Consider the following 24,897-nt stretch of genomic DNA (forward strand, 5'->3'; position numbering starts at 1 on the left):
AGTGGTGAAGCAGTGCTGCAGGTGTCTGCCTCCTCCCTCTTTATCATCCCCTTCCCTCTCAATTCTTGGCTGTGTCTATCCAATGAAGATAATAATAGTAAAAAAGAATCAAGCGTTAAAGACCCAGAGACTCAAGGACCTGTGCTTCTGTAGCTGTAGACGTCATCGTATCTTCTACTCCCACTTGCCATGGTCTCACAGCCCTTTCTGGACGTCCTAATTCCATGTATTCCATTATTGCACTTCATAATTTCCAACTTCAAAGTCTTTAGAGAGGAAGAGGCCCTAAACCTAGATTGCTGGCAAGCTTACGCATGGATTCCCCTAGGGTGAAATCAGCTCTCAGCCAAGAAAAACTCAAGCTGTAAGTGAAATGTTAAAACATATGGCTATTTGGGCAGCAGGGGGAAAAGTCTGGTGTGAAGATTCATTCATTCACTGAGAACTGATGGTGCCAGATGTTAAAATGGTTACAGCCTGACCTACATATTTTGGACCTTGTTGTGTACCAGAACTTGCAATCTATACTGATTACCAGTCATGAATGCTACAGTAAAGTGTGCAAAAGTGAAACTTTCCTGGATGATCACAAGAAAGTTGAATGAATTAGCCACAAGTATGCAGGTTGGCAAAATGTCAGGTATGGTAGAAGAATGCCAAGGAGACATGTAGCACATAACACAACTACCCAGGAGTTTGAGAGGCTGCACAGAGATGCACTTAAGTGCTGGAGTTGCCAAGAAGAGCTTAGATGGGGCAGGGCAATGGTTGCCAGACTCACACAGGGGGAATGTCAGCATTATGGAGGGTCATCAGAAGGGTTCAGCTGATGTGATAAGGGGAGACAGTCACTAGGGTCAACATTCAGAAGCTGTTTTATTGTTTAAGTAATTTTACGAAGAGGGAGAGACCTAAGTGAGAAAAGGTTGCAATGAGTGCAAGAATGAGCACTCCTTTCATTATTTTACTCTTGTTGCTTTGGGAAAGCTTAGGATGATGCAAGCCCACTTGGAAGCTGGGGTTGGGTACCAGTTTTACCCACCTTTTCTCCCTCCAAATAAATTATTTCTCTGGGAAGTCCTTTACTCAAGGACAGTCAAGCAAAGTTGGCATAATCTGCTGAGTCAGGTCAGAGGTTCTAAGCTCCCCCTTGCTCTGCTCTTCTCTCCCTCCCTCACATGTCCTCCAAGAGCATTCCGAGAATGCCTGGTTTGAAAGCTGTCCAGGGAAACTGCCAGTCTGTGGTCTTGGGCTGCTTCCAGAAACCAGTGTGCTCAAGGGTCAACTCGTTAGGCGGCAAGGGACATAGGGGCAGCAGTGGGGACAGCAAGCCTGACCAGGTTATGTCAGCCTAAGCACAGTGGGCAGCAGCCTCATCCCTGTTCATCACGCTGAGTCAGAAGATGTCCCAAGGGAGGACTCAATCACTCACCACCCGTCTCAGCCCTGTAAGGGTGAGGTCTTTGTCAGTCCTCTAGCTTCATCCCGGTCTCCTTACACTGGGGCTTTACAAGGGGCTCTCTCTAAATGTGGCTGGACTTGCAAGTATAGACAGATCATTCCAGGTAATGTTTTGCTGAAAACAGGGGAGAGCTGGTGAATTAGACACAGATCATCTGGCCTTGAACAGGAGGGGCTGAGGTAAAATAAAATAACCAACTAGCTGAGTTCCCTACAACTCTCCCCTGTACCCTTCCCCCTCCTCACCCTCACTGCCTCAAGGGAGCAGCTCAATCCCCAAATTTAGCTTTCAAGAGAAGAATAGTTAACACAATCTACATCCATCTGGCAGGCAGACTGTGATTACCTTACCGTGTGGCATCAGAGGTAAGGACTGCTAGCATGTGCCTAAAGCAAAGATAGCTGTGAAGTGAGAGTCGTTAGCAGCACTCAGGATGGGATTACTGCCCCTTGAGGGGCCCTTCACACTAACTCTGAAAGCAGGAGGTGTTTTCAGACTTGACCCTGAAGTAGACAGATCTTTCACCTCCCCCCTCCCCCTTAAGTGCCTGGTGGCTCATCACTATGTCCTGAAGTAGAGCCATCCAGTGCTAAATTAGGAACAAGTGTTGTGGAAGGGACCCTGACAGACTATGTATATTCATAAGGTGTCTGCCTTGATGACCAACCCTGGCCTGGAGACACTTGAGACTGATGTGGGGGGGATATGACCACAAGAAGGGCTGAGGGGTGGCAAGGGGAAAAGAAGGCAAGCCCTGTACTGTACTGAGGGGCTGAAAATGCGTGTGTGACACACTTGTTTTCCTGCCAAGAAGCAGATGAGTGAAAACAGCAGGTGGAGTGTGTCACAGCACCTGAGGCAGCCAATTCACAGGACAAGTATGAGGTTCCTGAGTTTGACTCCCAGCATTGAATGTGCCAGAGCGATGCTCTGGTTCTCATTAATTGTAATCAACAAATAAGAGTATTTACTTACTTTCCCCCTAAATTTTTTACATTTTACCTATTTATTTATTTATTATTGGATATAGACAGAGAAATTGAGAAGAGGGGGAGATAGAGAGGGAAAGAGACAGAGAAACACTTGTAGCCCTGTTTCATCACTTGTGAAACTTCCCCTTACAGGTGGGGATGGGGGGGGGGAGCGAGGGGGGTTTGAACCCTGGTCCTTGCGCACTGTAGTGTAAACAGAATATTTAAATTAAATATTTAAAAGCACAGGCAGAACACTCATCCACTGTGATTCTCCAGCTTGAATATGAATCACCTGGAGAGCTAATTAGCTGAACAGACTGTGGGTGAACCTTGGGCTTGGGTTTCCTGGGTAACACTGGCAAGGTTGCTTGCCTTCTGGGAACTCCATACACTAGGATCACACCCATCAGGCCCACAGAAGCAAAGAGGGCAACAGGGTCCATTATAATAGCCATCTTTATTTGTAAAAATCCAGATATAAAATGTAGTTCTTTCAGTCTTCCAAGTTATCCTTTTTACAAAAACAAAAAGGCACGTAAAAACCTTCCCCGTTGTCACTCCCACGGTGGATGGTTTTCAGGCAGCCCTCCCCCCTCCCTCCCCCGTATAGCTACATGCTTCATTCCGGGACATCTTCACTTCCCCACATGCTTCGGTGCTTTCCTACCAGGGTAGAATTCTGAATTCCAAGACTGAAGTACACAAAGAGGGGGCGGGTGGTGGGTGCATTGTGGCATATACTCCACGGCGTGCAGGATGGGGGTCTAGTAGTAGGTTTCCTTCTCCACCCAGCCTAAGGGGCAGCAGAGAGATTAACAGTTAGCCTCAGGGTCTTCCTCACAGATGGAGAGCAGTCCTAAGAATCCACCCAAGGGTACAGACAGCAAGGGCCAAGGGTGTTGGGCAGTGGTTAACTAACACTCAAGTTTAGTATGTCACACCAGTGGTACATATAAGAGTTTCTGTTTTTAGGAAATACACATTATTTGGCAAGGTAGTTTCTAACCAGGTTTCCACAGTTTCTACTTGATTTTATATTGAAGTCAAAAATATGCCCAGCTCTCAGACCTATAACTGAGATCTACATTCTGGCAGTGGGGCTGTGACCAGTGTCCAATGGAGTGGCCCCTGCCAATCAGGGGAGCCCATGAATCAAAGGAGTCATAATGAAAGCCCCCTCCAGTGTCAGCCCCACTCCCACTGCCTGTAATTACCTCCAGGGCGTCGCCTGATGATGAGTTTTCTGACTTCATCATACACAAAGATGAGCAGAGAGTAAGGGAAGGCACAGAACCACCAGGTAGGTCTGCAAACAGAATCAGGTAGCAATTTATACATGGACACAGTCCACGGGAAGGAAAAGGAAGCTCCCAACACTGTGGAATGACAAGGAAATAACCAACCGGAAGAGACTCAAGATGTGTAGTCATGGTTAAAAAGACAAACACAGACGTACACAGACGGCTGTGCTATGTGCCCAGACCCAGAAGACAGGGGAAACTAGACTGCAGACTCTAGACTCCCCTTTCCCTGCTTCATGAGGCTTAGTTTATAGGGTGAGTTTGAGTTTAAGAAGTTCATGTGCATTTGTCCCAGGGTAGGGCATTTAAAGATCAAGAATGTCCAGTGAGGATCAAAACCAATTTAGCCATGACTGAATTGAGTCTCTGACAGTGAGATCTGGAAGTCAGCTGTGTGCGCTCAGACCCAGACAGGGGGAATGAGGAGAGCTGAGCTGAACAGATCACAGATGCCTTTGGAGGCTGCTGCCACAGTCCCCAGGCTGGAGATGCCACCCAAGGCAGCCTGCCAGAGCCCAACCCTGACTACCAGGGTCCCACAGTAAACATGTGAGGAAGGCTGGCCCAGGGCAGAGCCTGGCAATCTTCTCCTTTTCTTGTCCTCTGTGTCCTCCAGTGCTGCTCACATATGACCTCGCTCAACTCAGCTACCAGAAAAACTAAGCTACCTTCCAAATTGGGTAGAAACTACCCGGGAGCCTGTCCTGGCCTTATCTAGGTCAAATTTTATTCTAAGAACTGTTTGTGGTTGTTGAGCATGGATTTAATAGTCTGATTTATAGTTAAGTCAGCCTTCCTTAATTTCCCATCAGTTCAGAAGAATTCTTATATACACCGCCCCACAGTTCTGGAGATAAGAGTTACCAATGCCAGAAAAGGAAACACACACTTGGCACTTTCTGGAACCAAAAAAGGTTGGACTTACTTGAGGGGATACATCCTCAGGGCAACACCCATTCCAGGACAGTAGGAAAGGAAAGCAGCAAGGGCGGTCTCTTCAAAGAGGCCGAATATTAAGATTTTGTTCCTAAAATTGAGAAGGAGAGAAGCTTTTTTAAGAAATGCAAACATAAATTGATCTTGGGGGTAGAGTGGCAGGTGGAAGTCTTTTTGTTGGTTGGTGTTAGGTCATAAAAACTGAAACATTACATTTTGTTTCCTAAATCAACTCCTCACATTAGAGGCTGCAGAAACTATCTTGTGATGGTTGGTGAAACTTTTGCAAAGGGTTCTGGGCCAGAACAACACTGACTGCCTTTACTTACTTCATCCCCTGCTGGAAGACAGAATTCCTCCTGGTCTTACAGATAACCAGGTCGGCCCACTGTACCACCACGATGCTGACAAAGAAGGCTGTGTGGCAGGTGAACTCCACGATTTTCCTCTGTTCATAGGTCTGCAAGGCAAACAGCAGATGGGTGAGCCTGGTTCTTGGCCCCTGTGGCTGCTGGCTGAGGGTGGGGGTGGGGTGGGGTGGGGTGGAGTGTTACATCCTCTAGGGCTCCAAGAGCTCTGGACTGGTTGGGCCCTGACTCACCCACTGCTGCCCATAACTATCTTCCACATCATTGACCCAACGGTCATCCCAGTCCACACGAATGCCCAGCAGTTGAATGGGAAGGAAACCATTCTCAGCCAGAATTACGAAGTAGGTGAAGAAGCCTCCCAGGGCCTGGATCATACCTAAGATTGTGGGAGATGAAAACAAACTTTAATGCCTCACAGGAGGGCATCTTCACTTATGTCACCTCATCAACACAGTTCCTGCATTCTCAAGGACAGGTTTTTGTCACTGGCTGAAAAGGACTAGGGAACAGCCTGGTCGGTCACTCAGGCCAAGGTTGGTTAGAGCCTAGCTCAGCAAACTTCTAGTTTTAGATGCACTGCTTAGAGCTTCAAAAGAGAAAATGCATGGGTCTTGCTCTTAAACATCTTCTTTTATTACTTCATCATCTATTCCTATTAGGGCACAGCCCTTGGGGAGTGAGGGAAGAGTAAAAAGCTCCCTTCTTTTAAATCTCAATCTCTGCCATGTCAGTTTCCCTTTGCCCAAGTGTTCAGTGACAGAAAGCCCCCCCACACACATTGTGCATCATCTAAGGCCACCTGTTAGGTGGCCATACTCCACTGGTAGATCATCATACCAACTTTTCAAAAACCCAAAGCCAATTCTCTATCCAAATTAGCAAGATACAGTGTATCAGTGTATCCCCCAGAGAAAGTAGCCTTTGAATATACATATTAGAACTGGTCCCTGGTTCAATCACCAGCACCACTGTAAGCCAGAGCTGAGCAGTGCTCTGATCTTTCGCTCTTTCTTGAATTAAAATAACAAGTATGTCTAAAAATTAATTAATTATATGACTGCAGGGGGATACCAGAGCTCTTTGGTAGATCTGCACTCAATCTAAAGAACTACAGTTTCCACAGCTAACTGGCAGACAGTGAGAAAGATCTCTTCTCACAGAAAGGAGGGTTTATGACCCCTCCAGTCTTGATCTAGACTAAAAGCCTAGACTTGGTCCGGAGCAGACAGCAATACAGAGATTCTGCCTGGTGGCTCACCAATCTGCCCATAGGCCATGCTGATCAGCCTCTCATTCACTAGTTTGTCCGTCTTAGGGTTCCTGGGCTGTCTCTTCATAATGTCACTTTCAGCTTGCTCATAAGCCAAGGAGATGGCAGGGACCTGAGAAAGAAGAGTAGGAAAGACATTAGGTGACCAAACTAGTACAATACAGGGGGACTCCTCAATGGAAGATAGTCTATCACAGCAGATTTGGGGACTGAGAAGGGGGGAAGAAGGATTATAAAGGGGAACTTGTAGACCTAAGTCCTTATGGTAGCCATGAGATGATTAGTTTTGTTGAAGGTATAACGTACTGATACTTTCTCTGGGGGAATGTGGAAATGTACCATTGTGGCAACAAAACCCCTATAAATCAACATTTCCTCAAAGTAATACTGGAATTGAAAATAAAATAAGGGCAAAATAAATAGCTGTTGGTACTAGACCAGTAATACTGATTCTTTGATACCAAGGTAAGCATACCCATTGGTTATTGCTTTTCCCAACAGCGAGCAGTCTCCTGGGAACAGCAGTGAACATTCACTCACTCATTCATTTCACATTTAATAGCATGAAGTGCACAAGTTGTGACATTCACTTACCATGTCTGTGCCCAAGTCAATGCAGAGGATAGTGACGGTCCCCAGGGGTAGTGGAATGTTTGCAATAATAAATATCAGGAAGGGGGTGATCTCTGGAATGTTACTGGTTAGGGTATAGGCAATGGATTTCTTCAAGTTATCAAAGATCAGACGACCTGTGAATGCAAGAGGTATTTTATTTTTTCTTTTCCTGTGTTAATTTAGGCTGACTAGGAAATTGCAGTTTCCACAAGTGCTCAGAAATGGAGACACACTAGCACTTCAGATGCCGTGTTCTCACCTTCCTCCACTCCAGTCACAATTGAGGCAAAGTTGTCATCCAGAAGAATCATGTCTGCAGCTTGCTTAGACACATCGGAGCCAGAAATCCCCATGGCAACCCCGATGTCTGCCTTCTTCAGAGCCGGAGAGTCATTTACACCATCCCCAGTTACAGCCACAATAGCACCCTAGCACAAAAAAAGGCAGTGGGTTAGGAAGATCTGTGTTTTCTAAGATTCATGTCCAGAGATGGAAATAAGCTGCAATCCCTCCCTAGCCCCTCCATTAAGACATCACTTCTTTTTCACTGGACTCTTTCTAGTCTCTATATCCTGTCAGCCAAGAACTCTTACTACCAAACAGATAACAAAGCCCCTGCTTATTAACCATGACTTCTCAAAGTTGCGTCATCTTTGGTGGGTCGCACCCTCAAAAAGCCCATTTCTTTATGCAATTCCTTAAATTGTTCCTTTAAACCAGAGCACTGCTTAGCTCTGGTTTATGGTGGTGCCAGAGATTGAACCTAATTGCTCAGAGCCCTGGGTATGAAGGTCATGCTGTCTCTCCAGCCCTGTCTTTTCTTTCTTTTTAATGAGAGGAAAGGAAAGGCCAAAGCATGGCTGCAAGGCATGTGTTTTACCATTAAGCCATCTTCTCTGTGTCTTTTCAAGGCAGATGAGAAAGACTATCCTGGCTGTTCACATTTCTAATGCAGCAGCTAGGATACTGTGGCTGCAGTTCTAGGTGGTGCAGAGCTCAGGCTCTGGGCCACCTTGAAGAGCTGCATTGTAAAGTGTGTGCTATCTACTAAACTGGTACTCAATGGCCTTTCTATCCCAGCTGGCAGCTTTCTGCTGCCACATTCAGACAAAGTCTGAGACAAAATGGGTAGGGTTTCTACCACTGTTACTTTGTTTTTTATTTTTCCTGGGACTGCCATCAACTGAGCTCAATAGGACCCAAAACAGCTCAGCCTGGTGGTGCACTGACCTGCCTCTGGCAGCCCTCCACAATGATAAGCTTCTGTTGAGGAGAGGTCCGGGCAAACACGATCTCCGTGTGGTACTTCAAAATGTCATCCAGCTGCTCTGAGGTCATGTCCTTCAGATCACTTCCATGCACCACACAGGCCTTGGCATCTCTAAGATCAGGACCAAAGAAGAAACACAAGGTTCTTGCTTCCCCAGAAAGACACTCAACAGCCAGGGGGAGTGTTAGTATGCATGGCACACCTCAAGCCACACCAAGCAAGAACTCTACCATCTACAAGGAGATGTCTGGACATTCACCAGTAATCACACACTTTTCTATATTTATCTTATCTTAAATAAGGAAGCTGTGGGGAGGTCCATTATCTTCTTTTCCTGGCTATATAAAAAGGTGATATATGACCAGGCTACAGATAGAAGCAGACCTGATGAAAAGACCTAACCCTTTACCAACTCAAAATAAGTGGGAGTGGGAGAGACCAAAATTTAACAAACAGAAGAAAACATTATTTTACTTTACTGTCAAACTCTTTAAAAAAAAAAATTAGCTTTATTTTATAGGACAGGAAAATTGAGAGGGAAAGGGGATGGGGGGGAGGGAGGGAGGTAGAGAAGGGGGGAGAAACAGAGAAGACAACTGCAGTCCTGCTTCACCACTCATGAAGCTTTCCTTCTGCAGATGGGGACCAAGGGGCTTGAACCCAGGTCCTTGTGCATGAGTTCATGCACTTAACCAGGTGTGCCACTACCTGGTTCTTATTGTCAATTTTTTTATATATATTTAAGAAACAAAATGCTTTCTTTATTTTGATAGGACAGAGAGAAATTGAGAGGGGAAGAAGAGATAGAAAGTGTGAGGGACCTGATGAAGATGGGTTGATATTGGGGCAGCTTGGAATGCTCCTACTCATGACCACAGAATGTGAGCTCAGATCTACAGGGATGCAGAGGTCACATAGGCTCCTAAGCTGAATATGGGCCCCAGACCAAATCAAATCGATGGAGTTTACAGTCAACAATTTTTATACCCCTTTCCCATATTAGGGAGCTAATCTTTTCCCGGATGCAGCTTTCTGTTCCTTTTCCAGCCATGACATCATCTCCCCAGACAATAACTTGGATCCATATGCATATCAGATTTCAGGCTCAGGGGAAAAACAAACAAACAAACAAAAAACTAGTATAGCCACAGGCCCTTTGAAATATAACTAAAATATGCCTACTAGCTATCTATAAAATGGAGAGGACTCCCCCCAACTCTTCATCTGCACTATTCCAGTTGTTTGGCCTTTGTATGTTAACTCTCTTTTCAACCACCAGATTCCAGATGCTAGCAGGATGCTAACCAGACTTTCCTGGACAGACAACCCCACCAATGTCTCCTGGAGCTCTGCTTCCCCAGAGTCCTACCCCACTAGGGAAAGAGAGACAGGTTGGGAATATGGATCAATCTGTCAATACCCATGTTCATCATCGGGGAAGCAATTACAGAAGGCAGACCTTCCACCTTCTGCATCCCACAATGACCTTGGGTCCATACTCCCAGAGGGATAAAGAATAGGAAAGCTATCAGGGGAGGGAATGGGATACAGAGATCTGGTGGTGGGAATTGCACCCCTCTTATCCTATGGTTTTGTCAATGCTTCCTTTAAAAAAAAAAAAAAAAAAAGGTGTGAGGAGCCAGGTGGTGGCGCACCTGGTTGAGCTCACATACTACAATGAGCAAGGACTCAGGTTCGAGCCCCCGATCCCCACCTGCAGGGGGAAAGCTTTGCAAGTGGTGAAGAAGTGCTGTAGGTGTCTCTCTCTCTCCCTACTACCCCCTTCCCCGCTCAATTTCTGGATGCCTCTATCCAATAAATAAAGATAATAAAAAAACTGGGGGAAAAAAAAAGGTGTGAGAAATAGAGACCTGTAATATGGGCACTTACCCAGGTGCACCACCATCTGGCCCCAAGTATACGCTTGCTTATTTATTTAATTATTTATTTTCCCTTTTATTGCACTTGTTTTTATTGATATCATCATTGTTAGAGAGGACAGAGAGAAAATGGAGAGAGGAGGGGAAGACAGAGATGGGGAGAGAAAGATAGACACCTGCAGACCTGCTTCACCGCTTGTGAAGTGACTCCCCTACAGGTGGGGAGCTGGGGGCTCGAACCAAGATCTTTACACCGGTCCTTGCGCTTTGCGCCACCTGCACTTAACCCACTGCACTACCGCCTGACTCTCCCAAGTATATGTTTAAAGGTGAAGCCAGGGAATTGTAAATGCACAACAAAGCTGAGTGATCCCTTGGACTTTCTTTTTGAGGGGGAATACAGGGTGTGGGGAAGAGTACTGTTTCACATCCATGGAGTGCCAAGGTGGTGCACGGGCTTGAAGGCACTCAGGGTAACCCTCACCCACTCCCAACTCTCCTCCTTTTGGTCTGAACTACCTAAGCAACTGTGCCTTCCCATTTTATTTTGGCAGTGTGGAACTAAAAAATTGATACGACAAGAACAGGCAGCAACGCCTACTATAGTAGGGTGGTGGTGGGAGACGCTATCTAACAAAACAGCAGCTGCGTATAGGCAATGTCCCTGCCTTTCCAGGAAGCAATCTTAGGGAGGCTTTTCTCTAAAGAGGGCTCACAGTAACCCACACTTGGTTTGTGCCCCCTGTTCCAAGCACTCAATACAGTAACTCAGACTCAACAATGAGGGAATAATACACTTTTAAATATCACTGTATCAGGGGCTTAGATGCACTATCTCAGAGTAAGCCAAGATACAAATCACTACACAATCAAGCTGAAGACTCCCAGCTACCATCATTTGCACATGCAAGACTAACTGTGCCTTGAATTTCCTGCTTCACCTGGGGTTGACCTGGCTCACTGGGATGTTGAGCCGGGCAGCAATGTCTTCTACGGTCTCGTTGCCTTCTGAGATGATACCCACACCTTTGGCAATGGCTTTCGCTGTGATTGGATGGTCGCCAGTGACCATGATGACCTGTTGCCAAGAAACAGGACAATTCAATGAATGCTGCTGAGCAAGCGACCTTAACCTATAAGTACCAAGAGTAAATATTATCTGATGACTCAGTGAGGAATAAGAAAGGGGAAGGGATACAAATATACAACTGATAAGCCTTAACTAGCCAAAAATATAAAAACGTGCTCAGAGAAACAAAACAAAGCTCATATTCAGATTTTATCTTGGAGCATGGCCACATAGGATATACAGTATTTATTTTTCTTCTTACATAGTCACATAAAAATACAGAAAGTTACTAAAAGCAACAACAAAGAAATGATAATAATTCCAAGCAGTGAGGGAAATAACTTTTACAAAGCTATTTGTGAAATGATAGAATGAGAACGTGCTAACAAATTTAAGAGACAGCAATCAAGGTTCCTCAACTAAACTCACAGTATCAATATGCCCAAGCATGTCCCAATTTTAATAAGACAGGTATAAAAATCAACTACTGAGTTAAAAAGAAAAACAGATAAAAGCAGGGTGGGGGTAGAAAGCATAATGGTTAAAAAAAGTCTCATTCTCAAGGCTCCAAAGTCCCAGGGCCAATCCCCCACACTACCATAAACCAAAGCTGAACAGTGCTCTGGTAAAATATAAACAAACAAGTAAAATAAAAGCAGACCTAACAGTCACTGCATGAAGTTTACTCCAAGTATTTAAAAATAATAAAACTCTACCATGCCTCTTGATCTTTTTTAATTTGCCTACATTGCTTTAAAAGATAAAAGTTTGTGGGCTGGGGAGACAGTATAATGGTTATGCAAAAGATTTTCATGCCTGAAGCACCAGATCCCAGGTTCAATCCCCAGCAGCACCAGAAGCCAGGGCTGAGTAGTGCTCTGGTATCTCTTTTCCTCCCCCATCTCTGTATTTCTCTTTCTCTCTTTCTCATTTAATAAATAAGTAAGCAAGTAAATCAATCAATCAAAGTTTACTATATTTTTTAGTCTTTCACCTGCTGCTGACATTCACACTTTAATTCTATTTGGTCTTTTCTGATAGTTCACTAAAAACGTGGGAGAAGCGAATACTCCAGGTGTAAGGTTGACCTCAAAGGGCTACATGACTAAGTAGTGTCTCAAGGCACTAGAGAGTAACCCCCAGCAGGTGGACTGGGGCAAGTACCTTAATGCCAGCACTTCGACACTTGCCCACAGCATCAGGAACAGCAGCCCGGGGAGGGTCAATCATGGAAATAAGCCCCACAAAGCAAAGATTGTCAACAGGGAAGTTCACATCATCAGTGTCAAACTGGAACCCCTCGGGAAACTGTTCATCTGGCAGGTAAAGGTGGCAGAAACCTGTATGGGAAAGAGGCACATGGTGAGGAGCAGAAGGACAACAGCAGCTCACTATTCACTATCTTTGGCTGGGTATTTAGAACACTTTTCAGTGTCCAATCTTATAACAGAATGCGGTTTTATGAATGAGTCATTAAAAAAGTCACACAAGGAATGAATGGCTCAATGCGGAAAAGACTAAAATGATGACAAGAATAGAGAGAACCAGGATTTCTACTCCTGTCTACTGAGTTGACAAAGTATGTAACTGCTTGTCTCAGCTTCCTTTCTGGCAGAAGATGATGCCACATCTCTGCTCACTATCCATTTAACCAAGATAAACTTAGCACCAATGTAGGCCATGTGTTAGCAACTTGGACTTAAAAATCAGATTGGACATATTCTATCCAAGGCTTCTCACCTAGTATTACTCTTAATGTAAGAACGATAATAACTAAGACATTGCTTTCAATGTCCTATGCTGGATTCAATGCACAGAATAGTATAAGATGCCAGAAGCAGTTTGTAGGAAAGAGAATGATTACTTTGGGGTAGTGGAGGAAAAAAGTGCTTAAGAGCAATCTTTCAGTTTGACAGAGACACAAGAAAGACACCTCTCAAGTTAAGAGGAGGTTAGAGAGTGAAACTGAGAAATGAGCTTTCAGTTTTCCAACCTAGAAGGAACAGAAAGAGTTACAGAAATTAATGCTTTATCTGTCCACCTGCCTAATTTGGGAGGAAGGGTCCTTCTAGTCTGGCTCAGAAAGCAAGAACAAGTAGCATCATATACCCAGCAAGTTTCCTGCATAACTTCCCAGGTACATACACACAGCCATTCTTCGACAGCCAGGAAATAGCTTTAGACTAGATGCTGTAGCAATGTATCAATTTTAACTTCACTAAGTTTATTTACCGATCATGGACTTAGCAACAAGGGCTAGCTAACAAAACTCAAGACCTCTTCCCCTATTTTCTTCAAGCAAACAAAACTGGACAGCATGAGACCAAAGGTCTAAGTAGAAGTCACAAGTGAACCTACAGGAGTTTTGCCGCCTGCCGCCCACTACACTGAACTTTTTCACAGCCCTGAGTGTTTTTAAAACAGTGGAAAGCAAATAAAGAAGTGCGAGGATTGTTCCAGAAAATAGAGAAGTAGGGAGATAAACAAGATAGAGGTCAACTTGTAATTGTCTAGGAGACTGGCTGGCTTGTTAGCAGATCACTGTTTACCTAGTACTCGCTCGCCGAGGCCACCCAGCTCCAGGTAGGCGTTCTGGAAGGCATCTTTCATCTCCTCGTCTAGGGGTAGCTCCTTGCCGTGGAGAAGGATAGAACTGCAGCGGTCCAGGATCCTTTCTGGGGCACCTTTCATCACTAGCAGGTGTCGGGGCTCATTTGTGTTGGTATTCTTGTGAATAGACAACTGTGGAGGACAGTTTGGTTGTAAACATTTGGGTGCTAGGGTGGCACACAAAGCTCATTTACTAGTTACTGTGTCACTGGAGAAGGGGGGGAGCAAGATCTCTTATTTTAGAACATCCAGGTGTCTCTCACCTAATAACCGACTCTGAGTGCTACAGAAAAAAACAAGCTCAGTGACGTTGTCACAAATCCCTGAAAGAACTTTATACAAGTTTTCATGATAAAAATTTGGGGATGAGGGACTGGCAAACACTTGTGTACCCACACAATCTGTTTCAAATAGCAAACACTGAAAAAAGGGCGTTAGCAGAGGTTTAGAAGAGGCATCCTATAGTCTACTGATATTCAATGAAGTTGGAATTTTTCTCTACATAATTTTACAAGGGTAAAATTTAGAGTTAAAAGCACTCATGTCAGAAGTGAATTATTTCTTTTTCTTTACTGCTCAGCTCTGGTTTATGGTGGTGTGTGTGTGTGTGTGTGTGTGTGTGTGTGTGTGTGTGTTTTGTGTAGTGTTGAACCTGGAACCTCGGGCATGGAACTCCTTTTTGCATAACCATTATGCTATCTCCCCAGCCTGAAACTTCATTTTTAGAAAAATTTAAGCTTGAAAAATTCCTCAGGGGAAACAGTTCCTTGTTTCTGCTCAGCCCCTCTCTGACCTGGTACTTGTTGGTGGAGTTGAAGGGTATCTCCACAATCTTGGCGTATCTCTCGCGCATCTCCTTGACAGAGCCACAGCACACCTCAATGCACTTCAACAGCGCCGACTCTGAGGCATCTCCAGCAACAGCCCTCTGTGAAGGGAGATGACATCTGTTATCGACCTGGTACCATGGAAAAATAACTCAGAGTATTCCAACTCAGAGGTGGAGAGGAGAGGCAGCTTACTGGAGTGATAGGACTCCCTTAAATCCACACCCACAGCCATCCACTGCCCTTCAGGTTACTTAACTTCTACCCTCCTTTCCTTGTCAGCCCATCCCAAGTCAATTTCTCAAGAAAGGACACTTAAGAGTGGCACCTACCCCAGGGAGAACTGTAGCACACCTTTCTAACACATACACATACACACACACACACACACACACACACACACACACAGTTTTTGTTTTTTTAATGTTTACCCAGTCTGTATAAGTTTCAAAGCCAATTCTATTTACAACCATACATTTCTGGCTATGAGTCTGAACACACCAGGTGGGAATGTACATTCACAGTACCCTTCAATGTCCTACAATTTAAAAGGAAAATGCTGCAGGTTCTCAGGGCCGGGGACAGACTGTGTCAAGAGCAAAGTAGTGGACTTAGTATTCTAAATAGAATTCACCTACAAAAAACTATCTGGTTCTGGAGGATGTAAATAAAAAGGTATTATCAGCTCCAATAGCAATAAAATCAGTTCCCGTTTCTGTTAAAGTTCACACACCACGTAACACACATTTTATGTGTTACTCTGACACACATGTTGACATGCTAAAAGCATTTCCAGCTGTTGGCAACTAGTTAGCTTAGGACTCTGACATACAAGGCTGTGTATGCAGATGAGCAAATTCATGTTCATTTACAAATACAATACTGACCATCAGTTTAGTAATGAGGTGAACAGATTTGGTAAGAAATATGAAAATAAATCCAAGACCTTTATGGGGCTTTGGCATTGAGGGAGATTTGGTACTTGTGGGTCCCTGTATTTATCAGAGGCTATAAACATTTCCACTTAAGCAGGAAAGGAAAACACCAAGCAAGCATTTCAAGTTGTATCCCAAGATAAACAACATCCTCCTTAAATCAGTATCAATTTGGTGCCCTGAGAAGATAAAAGAAGCCTGTCTTTTGGGGCCAAGTGGTGGCACAACTGGTTAAGCACACGTTACAATGCTCAAGGACCTGGCTTTGAGCCCCCAGTCCCCACCTGCTCGGGGAAAGCTTTGCAAGTGGTAAAGCAGTGCTGCAGGTGTCTCTCTGTCTTTCTCCCTATCACCACCATCCCCACTGATTTCTGGCTGTCTCTATCCAATAGATAGATAAATTTAAAAAAAAAAAGAAAAAGCCTATCTTTACAACAGAAGCCATCTCGGTTCCACCTAAGACACCCTCTCATCCAAGAATGATTACAGGCAGTGCCACTGAGAACAAATAAACCAAGTGGGACTCACACGGCTGAGTCTCCCTGTCCTCAAGGACCTTGTGTAAACCTGTGACCTCTGAGACTGCACCTTCACTTGTGCAGTGCAGGAAAATCTCAGCTATTTCAAATTTCATGCGAATTCCATGTGCTTGAACTTATTTTTGACACCACTAGTAAGCAAGAGCAGAACAAAAATAAGAGAAATAGCCAGGCTATTTTAAGAAAATCCATGACTTAAAGGATTTACTGGAATCTACCGCATCCTAATAGGACAATGTGATTATCTAGTCACAAAAGTAGCCCTCACTGTCTGCCAGGCTAAGTGATATCATGCAAATGAGGCAGGATAGTAACACAACACCATTGAGTCTTCTCCAATTAAGACTGCCTGTTCCCTTACACCTGCCCTCCCCTAGTCAGTTTTTACTGAATTTTCCTTTTTATTCCCCAAGCTACGTAGCCTACATGTTACTCTAAAGGCAACACAGTATAAATCACACATAGCAAAGCATCACAAAGACTATTTCAATAGCCCTATGAGAAATGACTATGTTCTGATCACAAAGATCATATTAAAAAAGGACACTTATCATGGGACAGCTACATAACCCCCAGAGGCAGCTTGCTGGTTATCAGGTTGAGCATACCTTAAGAATAGGCAGGTTTTCTTGGTTGGCTTGAAACACTGCTCTGTTACAAAGACCTGCAATCCTGGACAGAGCGACCCAGGTGACTGATGTCTTGTCAAATGAGACACCTGATGGAGGCAAGAGAGAGAAATAAAAACCACCATGAGCTTTAAAAAAAAAAAAAAAAGCAAAAATAATAGCGGGGTAGATAGCACAATGTTTCTACAAAGAGACTCTCATGCTTGAGGCTCCAAAGTCCCAGGTTCAAGCCCCCGTACCACCATAAACCAGAGCTGAGCAGTGCTTGTTAAAAAAAACCAAACAAACAAAAAAAGCAAAAAACAAAAGCTAAGCAGTATAGATAGGTAGGTGAGGGGTGGGTCAAATACTAGCCTTACCGCTCTGATTCTCTGTTGTGTCCGCTTCATGGATTTGATTGTCAAACCACATGTGGGCCACTGTCATCCGATTCTGAGTCAGAGTTCCAGTTTTATCCGAGCAGATGGTGGATGTGGAACCCAGGGTCTCCACAGCTTCTAAGTTCTTCACCAAGCAGTTCTTCCTTGCCATGCGCTTGGCAGTAAGGGTCAGGCATACCTAAAATGTGTCAGGAACTAGATTACTCCCAACTCCATCTAGCTGGAATTCTATCAAGTCTGGTTACATCCCAATATGGAATCCAAATCAAACCTCTTCTTTCTCGAAGCCTGAGGAAATGAATATAGTAGTTGGGATCTGTAATACTCTACCCCCTTCCTTCCTCCATTGCTGTTCTGGATGGTGTGATAATTATAGTAGATACATGTTTCTGGGTAACTATCTTCCATATTCAAATACACCAGCATCTTCTGTCTAACCTATGTAGCTCTGAAAAGAATCACCTACAAACATGTGAAGTGAAGCCCAGTCGGCAGCCCTATTGACCAGGAAAGTGGGTGAGTCTCACACATGCAGATATTCTCCCAAGCCCCTCACCGTGACAGTGGCCAACAACCCTTCTGGCACGTTGGCTACAATGATACCGATGAGGAAGATGACAGCTTCCAGCCAGGTGTACCCCAGGATCAGAGAAAGGATGAAGAAGGACACCCCCAGGAACACAGCCACACCCGTGATGAGCTGGATGAAGTGCTCGATTTCTGCAGCAATGGGAGTCTGGCCTCCTTCCAGTCCTGAAGCCAGAGAGGCGATCCTCCCCATGACGGTGCGGTCCCCAGTGTGCACAACGATGCCACGTGCAGTACCTTAAAGAAGGGGGGGGGGGTGGTGGTGGTTTGTACCAAATGGTATCAAAGAGGCCACATCACTTGCACAATTATCTGTTTTGCTTTGAGTGTGTTTCTTTTTCTTTCTTTCTTTTAAAGTTAGTGAGATAGTATACCAGAGGATTACTTTTTTCTTTCTGATAGACAGGGAGGCAGAAATAGAGTTAAGAGAAACTACAGCTATGAGGCTTCTGGGTTCTAACCTGGCTTCCACACAAAGGTGTGTGCTGTTCGTTTTATACTGTACAGACTCTAGTAGAGAATTTGACTACTCTAACCATCACACTTATTCAGCTCTGCCCACATGTTAACTCCTTAGACGGAGAGGAGAGAGGAAGTACAGCCATAACTTTCCCTGGGTTTTATATATTTATTTATTTTCCTTTTTTGTTGCCCTTGTTGTTTAACATTGTTGTGGTTGTTGATGTTATTGTTGGATAAGACAGAGAGAAAGGAGGGGAAGACAGAGGCGGAGAGAAAGACAGACACCTGCAGATCTGCTTCACCACTTGTGAAACGACTCCTCTGCAGGTGGGGAGCCAGGGGCTCGAACTGGGAATTGGGATCCTTCATCGGTCCTCACGCTTTGCGCCATGTGCGCTTAATCCTCTGTGCTACCACCTGACTCCCTTCCCTGGGTTTTAAATGGCAGCAAGTGAACCATTTCTACTCCATGTTTGACTAATGTTGTCAAGATGGAGCCATGTAGAGAAGAGGAACTGTGCCTGTCTTTTTGTCAGCAGTGCCCAAGAGAAATGTCATGCTGTACTAAAATGATGGCTTTACCTTCAACGCAATTGGTTGAGAAAAAGGCAATGTTCCTTGTCTCCAGAGGGTTTTCATGTGTGAAATCTGGAGACCTGGTCTGGGGCTCCGATTCCCCAGTGAGGGAGGAGTTATCCACCTGTCCATGAGAAGAAAAGTGTTCTGTGAGTACACTCACTGATCACCTTCATCTGCTCAGATAGCTGAGATTCTGCTTCAGCCTACCTTGCAGCCATTTGCAGATATGATTCTGAGATCAGCGGGGATTCGGTCTCCCCCTTTTACTTCCACCAGATCCCCCACAACAACTTCTTCTGCATTTATGCTCAGTTTCTCACCATTTCGAATCACGAGAGCTTGCTGGGGGGTGGGGAGGGAGAGTAAGAGACAACTTATACTATTAAGTCAGAGAAAATCCAAATGCCAAAAAGGACAAGGAGTATGAAGACAATCGAGTGACAAAGTGATCTATAATCCTGCTTATTTGAATGTGTAACAGATACCATTACTGCCAGGGTTTCATAAATGTAAAGCATGTGCTCCATTACTGAGGAATACCCCCAGCCGGTAACATATTATTTATCTTGTAAATCATTCAAATCCCTTGTTCCTATGGTGCTGGCTCTGGTTGGGGGGTGGGGGAATGAAGATGTGATGGAAACAGTCCTTAGGTGTCTGACAATCACTGGATATTGGAGAAAATCTAAATCACATTTTTTGGCCTGATGAGTCACCTGAGGGGGAAGGACAAAGCAGCACATACCTGAGGAACCATGTTTTTGAAAGATTCCATGATCTTTGAACTTTTAGCTTCTTGATAGTAGGAGAAACAACCAGTAATGATGACGACAGCTGATAATACCACACCGAGATAAAGCTGGAAGGAGACAAAAAAGTCAAGACTGTGTGCCTCAGTGAAGAAGCACTGGGAGTATTCACTTGTTTTTCAACTGAATTAAACACACACACACACACACACACACACACACACACACACACACACACACACACACACACAATTTAATGGTGAAAGCAAGGCTTCAGAAATACAGAACCCATATATTTGTAGTTATCTTTCTAGAGGGTCAGAAATGAAAGTCATACAGACACCAAGTAACTAACTTGGTAGACTTTTAGAAATATTCTAGATGATTCCATTCCTCTTGACTTGTGGCTCTAAGAATGGCTACTAACATATCTTAGACAGATGCACAGTGTCAGCAGTAAAACTGTGCTCTGTCCTTTACTAAGAGACAGCCTCAGAGCTACCTGTTGACCAAAACATAAGGCTGGGTTATCCAGAGTTTGGAGATGGCAAGACAAACTTGAATGGGAAGAGGGAAAAGGATAGCTAAGACTTAAAAGCAACTGTGGTTGACACTACTGGTCCTTCATGCTTTAAGTCACTGAGTAACTAGTGCTAAATGAAAACAAGGGGAGCCAAAGGTCAAGAGGACCCCAGAACTCACATTATCATTATCAACTTCCTCTTCAGTGGCAGCTCGGATGCCGTAAGCCAGGAAACACAGAATTGCACCAATCCACAGTAGCATTGAAAAGCCCCCAAACAGCTGCCGGCAGAATTTGACCCACTCAGGAGTGGTGGGAGGAGGAGTGAGGGCATTGGGTCCATCTCGGGCCAGGATCTCAGCAGCTCGCGCAGTTGTTAATCCCTAAAGAATTAGAGGAATATAAGACAAACTGTACCAGTTCTTAAGAGTGCTATAGCTGAAAATCTGTAGTAAAGAATTTAGGGAGGAAAACAAAAGTTCTCAAGCCAGCATAAGATCTGGCAAGTTCTGATGATGATCCCCCATGCGGTTCAGGCAAAGAATAGCCTATGTTACCCAAGGAACCAGTAACACCCAGATTAAAATTCTTTTAAAACTGATCCAAGGGCAAATTTGAATCCAGTCTGGTCTTTTCTAAGTTTTCAATAAGGGGTACATGGGAATTTGCACTTTTTATCCCAAAGATACCAATATTCTAACTGAAAGAGATTTCCAAATTAAGTCCTCTCTCTCTGTTTGGGGATTGGGGGGGGGGGGGGAAATAGTTCCAAGCATCAAAGGAAAAAAAAATTCTCTGTAGGAATTCAACTTGCTCTTGGGTTAATAATCAAGCTGTAACTATAGGGCTTTGGATAGCAATGAAAGCTTGTTGGGCAGGGAAGGGCTCATGTATGCAGATGTTAGCTACCCCACAGCAAACCTGCTAATTGAAAAGCAGCCACTGGAAATGTCTACTGTTTTTACATAGATCTTAAAATCAAGAACCACTGATAGGGGACAGTCTTCCACTGTGGAGAAGAAATATGACTACTTTCATACTAGCAAAATGCCAAGTTGAGAAGAATTATTTTTGTCTCTAAGTGTCTGATATATTTTTTTTTCCCTTGGGAGTTATTAACTAAGGAAGGAACAAAGGAAAATCTAACAGTAGGAAAAGACTTACCTTAGGATCCACCTCTGCCTCAAGTTTAAGCTGTGCTCCCTGAGAAGAAAATCTACCATACCCCCAGAAATCTGAGCATACTCTACACATCAAGCACTGAATCTGGGGCTTCTGTTTACTTTCTCTCTCCACAACAACAATTTTAAGTCTCATTAATATCACTTTACAAGCAAGAAATAGACCCACACAGCATTTGAATACAAGGCATGGGGACAGAAAGGAAACATCACAGAAATGTGACACAGACTCAAGTGAGATAATGTTTATGATGTATGTGCTTGGCTTTGAGTCTGAGCACAAAGGGCCAATGGCTTGCTCGCTCCAAGGTAAAGTCTCCCCCCTGGGAGCTCTGAGCAAGTCTACCTTCTGGGGAATTTACTGAAAGCATGACTGTGTGTTGGCTAGGGCTCAAGTTATTTCCCAGACTTTTCAGTAACTAGAAGGAAACTTAACCCTCCTTTCTCCCAGTGGTTTACATTTTTTACTTTGTGTGGCAAATTTAATATCAAAGTCCCTAGAGTATAGCTGAACAGATTTAATTGAAGGTTTCTTCAAATTGTGTTTAAAAAAAAAACCAAGTTTCAAATGAATGAGGGACTAAGGTCCTGACAAGATAGAATGTGAGGAAATTACAAGGAAACAAGTAAAATGTGAGGAAATTACAGCCCAGAAGGTAGTACAGTAGGCAGAGTATCCAACCTGCCGGCATGAGGTTCTCAGTTCAATTCCTGGCATTGAATATGCCACAGAGATGCTCTGATTTTCTCATTAACAAATGAATAGATCTTTTTAAAGAGTTAAGAACAGGGGCCAGGCGGTGGTGCACCTGGTTAAGCACACACATTACAATGTGCAAGGACCAGGTCCAAGTCCCTGGGCCTTACCTGCAGGTAGAAATTTTAACGAGTGGTGAAGCATGGCTGCAGGTGTCTGTCTCTTTCCTTTCCTACCTCCTCCTTTCCTCTCAATTTAACTTTGTCTATACCCAATAAAAATATATAAAAATATAATTAAAAAAGAATTAAGAACATCTCAACTGCTGAAGATCTATCTAGTTGAAATATTCAACTCAACTGAACAAATGTAGACAAAAAAAGGGGAAGATATGTAACCAAAAGGTTAGAGTATGAGAATGGCTTTGCATGGAGGGGGGAAAAAATTCTTGCAGCTATTCAATTTCAAATTCTGGCACTCCCAAACTTTCAAGGGAAACAAAGTACTTTAAAAACATATAAAAGCCCAAGTTTTGTGCATGGAGCAGGTCATATACTAGGGTGGTGGCTGTCATTATCGTCCCCAAAACCTCTGATGTAAGGGAAAGTGTCATCTAAAGAAACACAAGGGAAAAATTAGGATTCTGCACAAGTTTTCAATGAGAACATACTCGGCTCAAGTCTGTTCCGTACTTGCGGTGAAGCTCATCAAGGCTAAGTTTATGGTCATCCTAAGGGGAAAGAGAAACAAAAGAATTAACACACACATTGTACCATTAAAAAAAAAAAAAAAACAAGGTCACATATCACTATCATTGGGCTCAGAAAGCCAAGGGCAGAAGCTGATATAACTTCTCAAGTGGCACACAGCTAGCTGTCTGATGAAAGTTCATTACTTCTGCACTGAACTACAATCCTAGAGAGCAAGTATCAATAAGACCTGACCACCAGGAAGGTTCCCAATAGCTCACACCTGTGCAGTCTCTACCAACTGGAGAAGCCAAGACTTCCCAATGTTTGGGATGCTCCAAAATCAGAAAAGCAAAGCCTGTGTTTTCTGTGGGCCTTTGATACACCCATGTTTCAATAACTTTTCCAATCCCCTATGAGCATCAATAATGAAAATGTCCAGGGTTTCAGAAATAGCTCAGCACCGGGGCACAGGACTTGCATGCATGAGGCCTTAAATTTGATTTCCTGGCACTGCATATGCCAGAGCTGAGCAGTCAGCGTTCTGCTTGCAGGAAGGAGAAAGGAAAGGAATGGGGGCTGGAGAGACAACATAATGCTGATGCAAAACTCTTCATGCCTGAGGCTCTGAGGTTCTAGGTTCAACCCCTAACAGCAGCAGCAGCAACATCATCACAAGCCAGTCCTCTGGTTCCCACCACCCCCTCATTAAAATGAATGTTTATATAAAATATAATACATATATAATATTAAATAAAATTAAGAGTGGCTTGGGGTGTGGTGCGTGGATAAACCATTAATGAAGTCCCTGAATTCAATCCCCAACATCACATGCTCTTTCTTCCTCTTCTCATTAATAAAGGAAATACACACACACACACAGACACACAATCAAATAATACAAGCCTTAAAAAAAAAAAAGGATGTGGATGTGATTGATTCTTTTTTTTTTTTTTTTAATTCAAAGAATGAAAGCACGCTTTCTTCCTTCCTGGTACTTACCATAGAAACTTCTTTCTTGAGTTCATCCATATCCTTCTCCTTCTTCATCTTCTTTTTGTTGCCGTGCTCTGACACGGCAGCAGGTTCATATTTATCACGTCCAACCTGCAGGAGAGAAACATATGGAAGGAAGGTGTGGCTGTGAATGAACAGCATATCAAAACAGAAGATTCTAGAGCAAGGGTTTCTTCCAGCAGATTTTAGGATAATTGTCATATTATTTATGGAAAATCATAATATTCATGGAAAACAATTATGCCAAAGAGGGCAAACTAATTAATATTCCCATCAATGGCTCAAGACACCATCTTAGTCAAGGGCACTGAGATGAGTGGGGACGTCTTGACAGGCCTCACAATGGCCCTATCAAGTCACTTCCATTTGGGGTGAGTGAAGAGAGGGTTGTACTGTCAAATTCTCTACACTGTGGCCTTCCATCTTCCCCAGTGAAAGACTGTCTCCACACTACTAGAATATAGTTTGTCTTTATGTTCTTAATCAGCCATGTCTAAGTTAAAATGCTGGGCTCTCTGTGTGGTGCCTTCATGGGCAAGTCATTTATTTTAAGCAAGCTCCCATTTCCTCTTTGATAGGATGGAGATGACAAGTACCTGCCTCACTTAGTGTTTGGTTTTTTGTTTGTTTCGTCTTTTTTTTTTTAGTTTTAAAAATCTTTTATTTATTATTGGATAGACAGAGGGAGAAATTGAGAAGGAAGGGGGAGATAAGAGAGGGAAAGAAACACCTACATCACTGCTTCAACACTCATGAAGCTTCCCTCCTGCAGGTGGGGACCAGGGACTTGAACCCAGGTCCTTGGTTTGTCTTTAGGACTCACTGATCTTTTCCATCTATCAAGAAAGAAAATAAAAAATCCTGAAGAATCCTTACAGTTCTTAAAAACAGAGTCCCCATTCCAATCTGGAGGCTGAAAAATAACCCCCTCCCCTGAAAATCACTGGAAATGTTTTGACATAAGCAGGATGTAAGAAAAGCATGTGCATTACCACAATTCACAGGATCCACCCACACCTCTTGAAAATTGGAACAGTTTTTAGAGAAAATGTTGATTCTATAGTTTAAATTTAGATTGTTCCACTCTCCCACCGCCTGCTGAAAACACCTAGACTTAAAGCAGTGTTCTAGTACTCAGGCCACTAAACAGAGGCCCCTTGCTCCAACTGCAAAGCACCCCCCACCCCACCTCACCTCACCCCAGCATCTCCCACTACATCCTAGAAAGGACAAAGAAACTAGCAATTTTCTTTAAATGGAGGCTTTCTGTTACTACTGCTATTATTTTATGCCTCCTTTATTCATTTCTAGACATTCAGAAGTACATTCCCGGTAACTAAAGCA

The 24,897-nt window shown here is 43.8% G+C and overlaps 1 protein-coding gene across 1 annotated transcript in view; it reads right to left on the minus strand.

Annotated features, from left to right (window-relative positions):
- Positions 1–2,874: 2,874 nt before the first annotated feature.
- ATP1A1 (ATPase Na+/K+ transporting subunit alpha 1) overlaps positions 2,875–24,897 on the minus strand; it is a 31,343-nt gene continuing 9,320 nt past the window's right edge. Inside the window, exons 2-23 of the mRNA XM_007525504.2 lie at positions 23,539–23,643; positions 22,518–22,577; positions 20,149–20,352; positions 19,443–19,556; positions 18,905–19,039; positions 18,701–18,818; positions 17,625–17,893; positions 17,048–17,246; positions 16,668–16,777; positions 14,552–14,686; positions 13,698–13,890; positions 12,313–12,488; positions 11,021–11,157; positions 8,160–8,310; positions 7,189–7,357; positions 6,909–7,063; positions 6,303–6,426; positions 5,275–5,420; positions 5,003–5,133; positions 4,663–4,764; positions 3,651–3,742; positions 2,875–3,229 (exon numbers count right to left, since the gene is read on the minus strand). Of these exons, the coding sequence (XP_007525566.1) occupies positions 3,201–3,229; positions 3,651–3,742; positions 4,663–4,764; positions 5,003–5,133; positions 5,275–5,420; positions 6,303–6,426; positions 6,909–7,063; positions 7,189–7,357; positions 8,160–8,310; positions 11,021–11,157; positions 12,313–12,488; positions 13,698–13,890; positions 14,552–14,686; positions 16,668–16,777; positions 17,048–17,246; positions 17,625–17,893; positions 18,701–18,818; positions 18,905–19,039; positions 19,443–19,556; positions 20,149–20,352; positions 22,518–22,577; positions 23,539–23,643 (3,054 nt within the window). The 3' untranslated portion in view covers positions 2,875–3,200. The remainder of the gene's footprint in view (positions 3,230–3,650; positions 3,743–4,662; positions 4,765–5,002; positions 5,134–5,274; positions 5,421–6,302; positions 6,427–6,908; positions 7,064–7,188; positions 7,358–8,159; positions 8,311–11,020; positions 11,158–12,312; positions 12,489–13,697; positions 13,891–14,551; positions 14,687–16,667; positions 16,778–17,047; positions 17,247–17,624; positions 17,894–18,700; positions 18,819–18,904; positions 19,040–19,442; positions 19,557–20,148; positions 20,353–22,517; positions 22,578–23,538; positions 23,644–24,897) is intronic.

The sequence above is a fragment of the Erinaceus europaeus genome, chromosome 11 (assembly GCF_950295315.1).
Source record: "Erinaceus europaeus chromosome 11, mEriEur2.1, whole genome shotgun sequence".
In the NCBI taxonomy this organism is placed as follows: Eukaryota; Metazoa; Chordata; class Mammalia; order Eulipotyphla; family Erinaceidae; genus Erinaceus; species Erinaceus europaeus.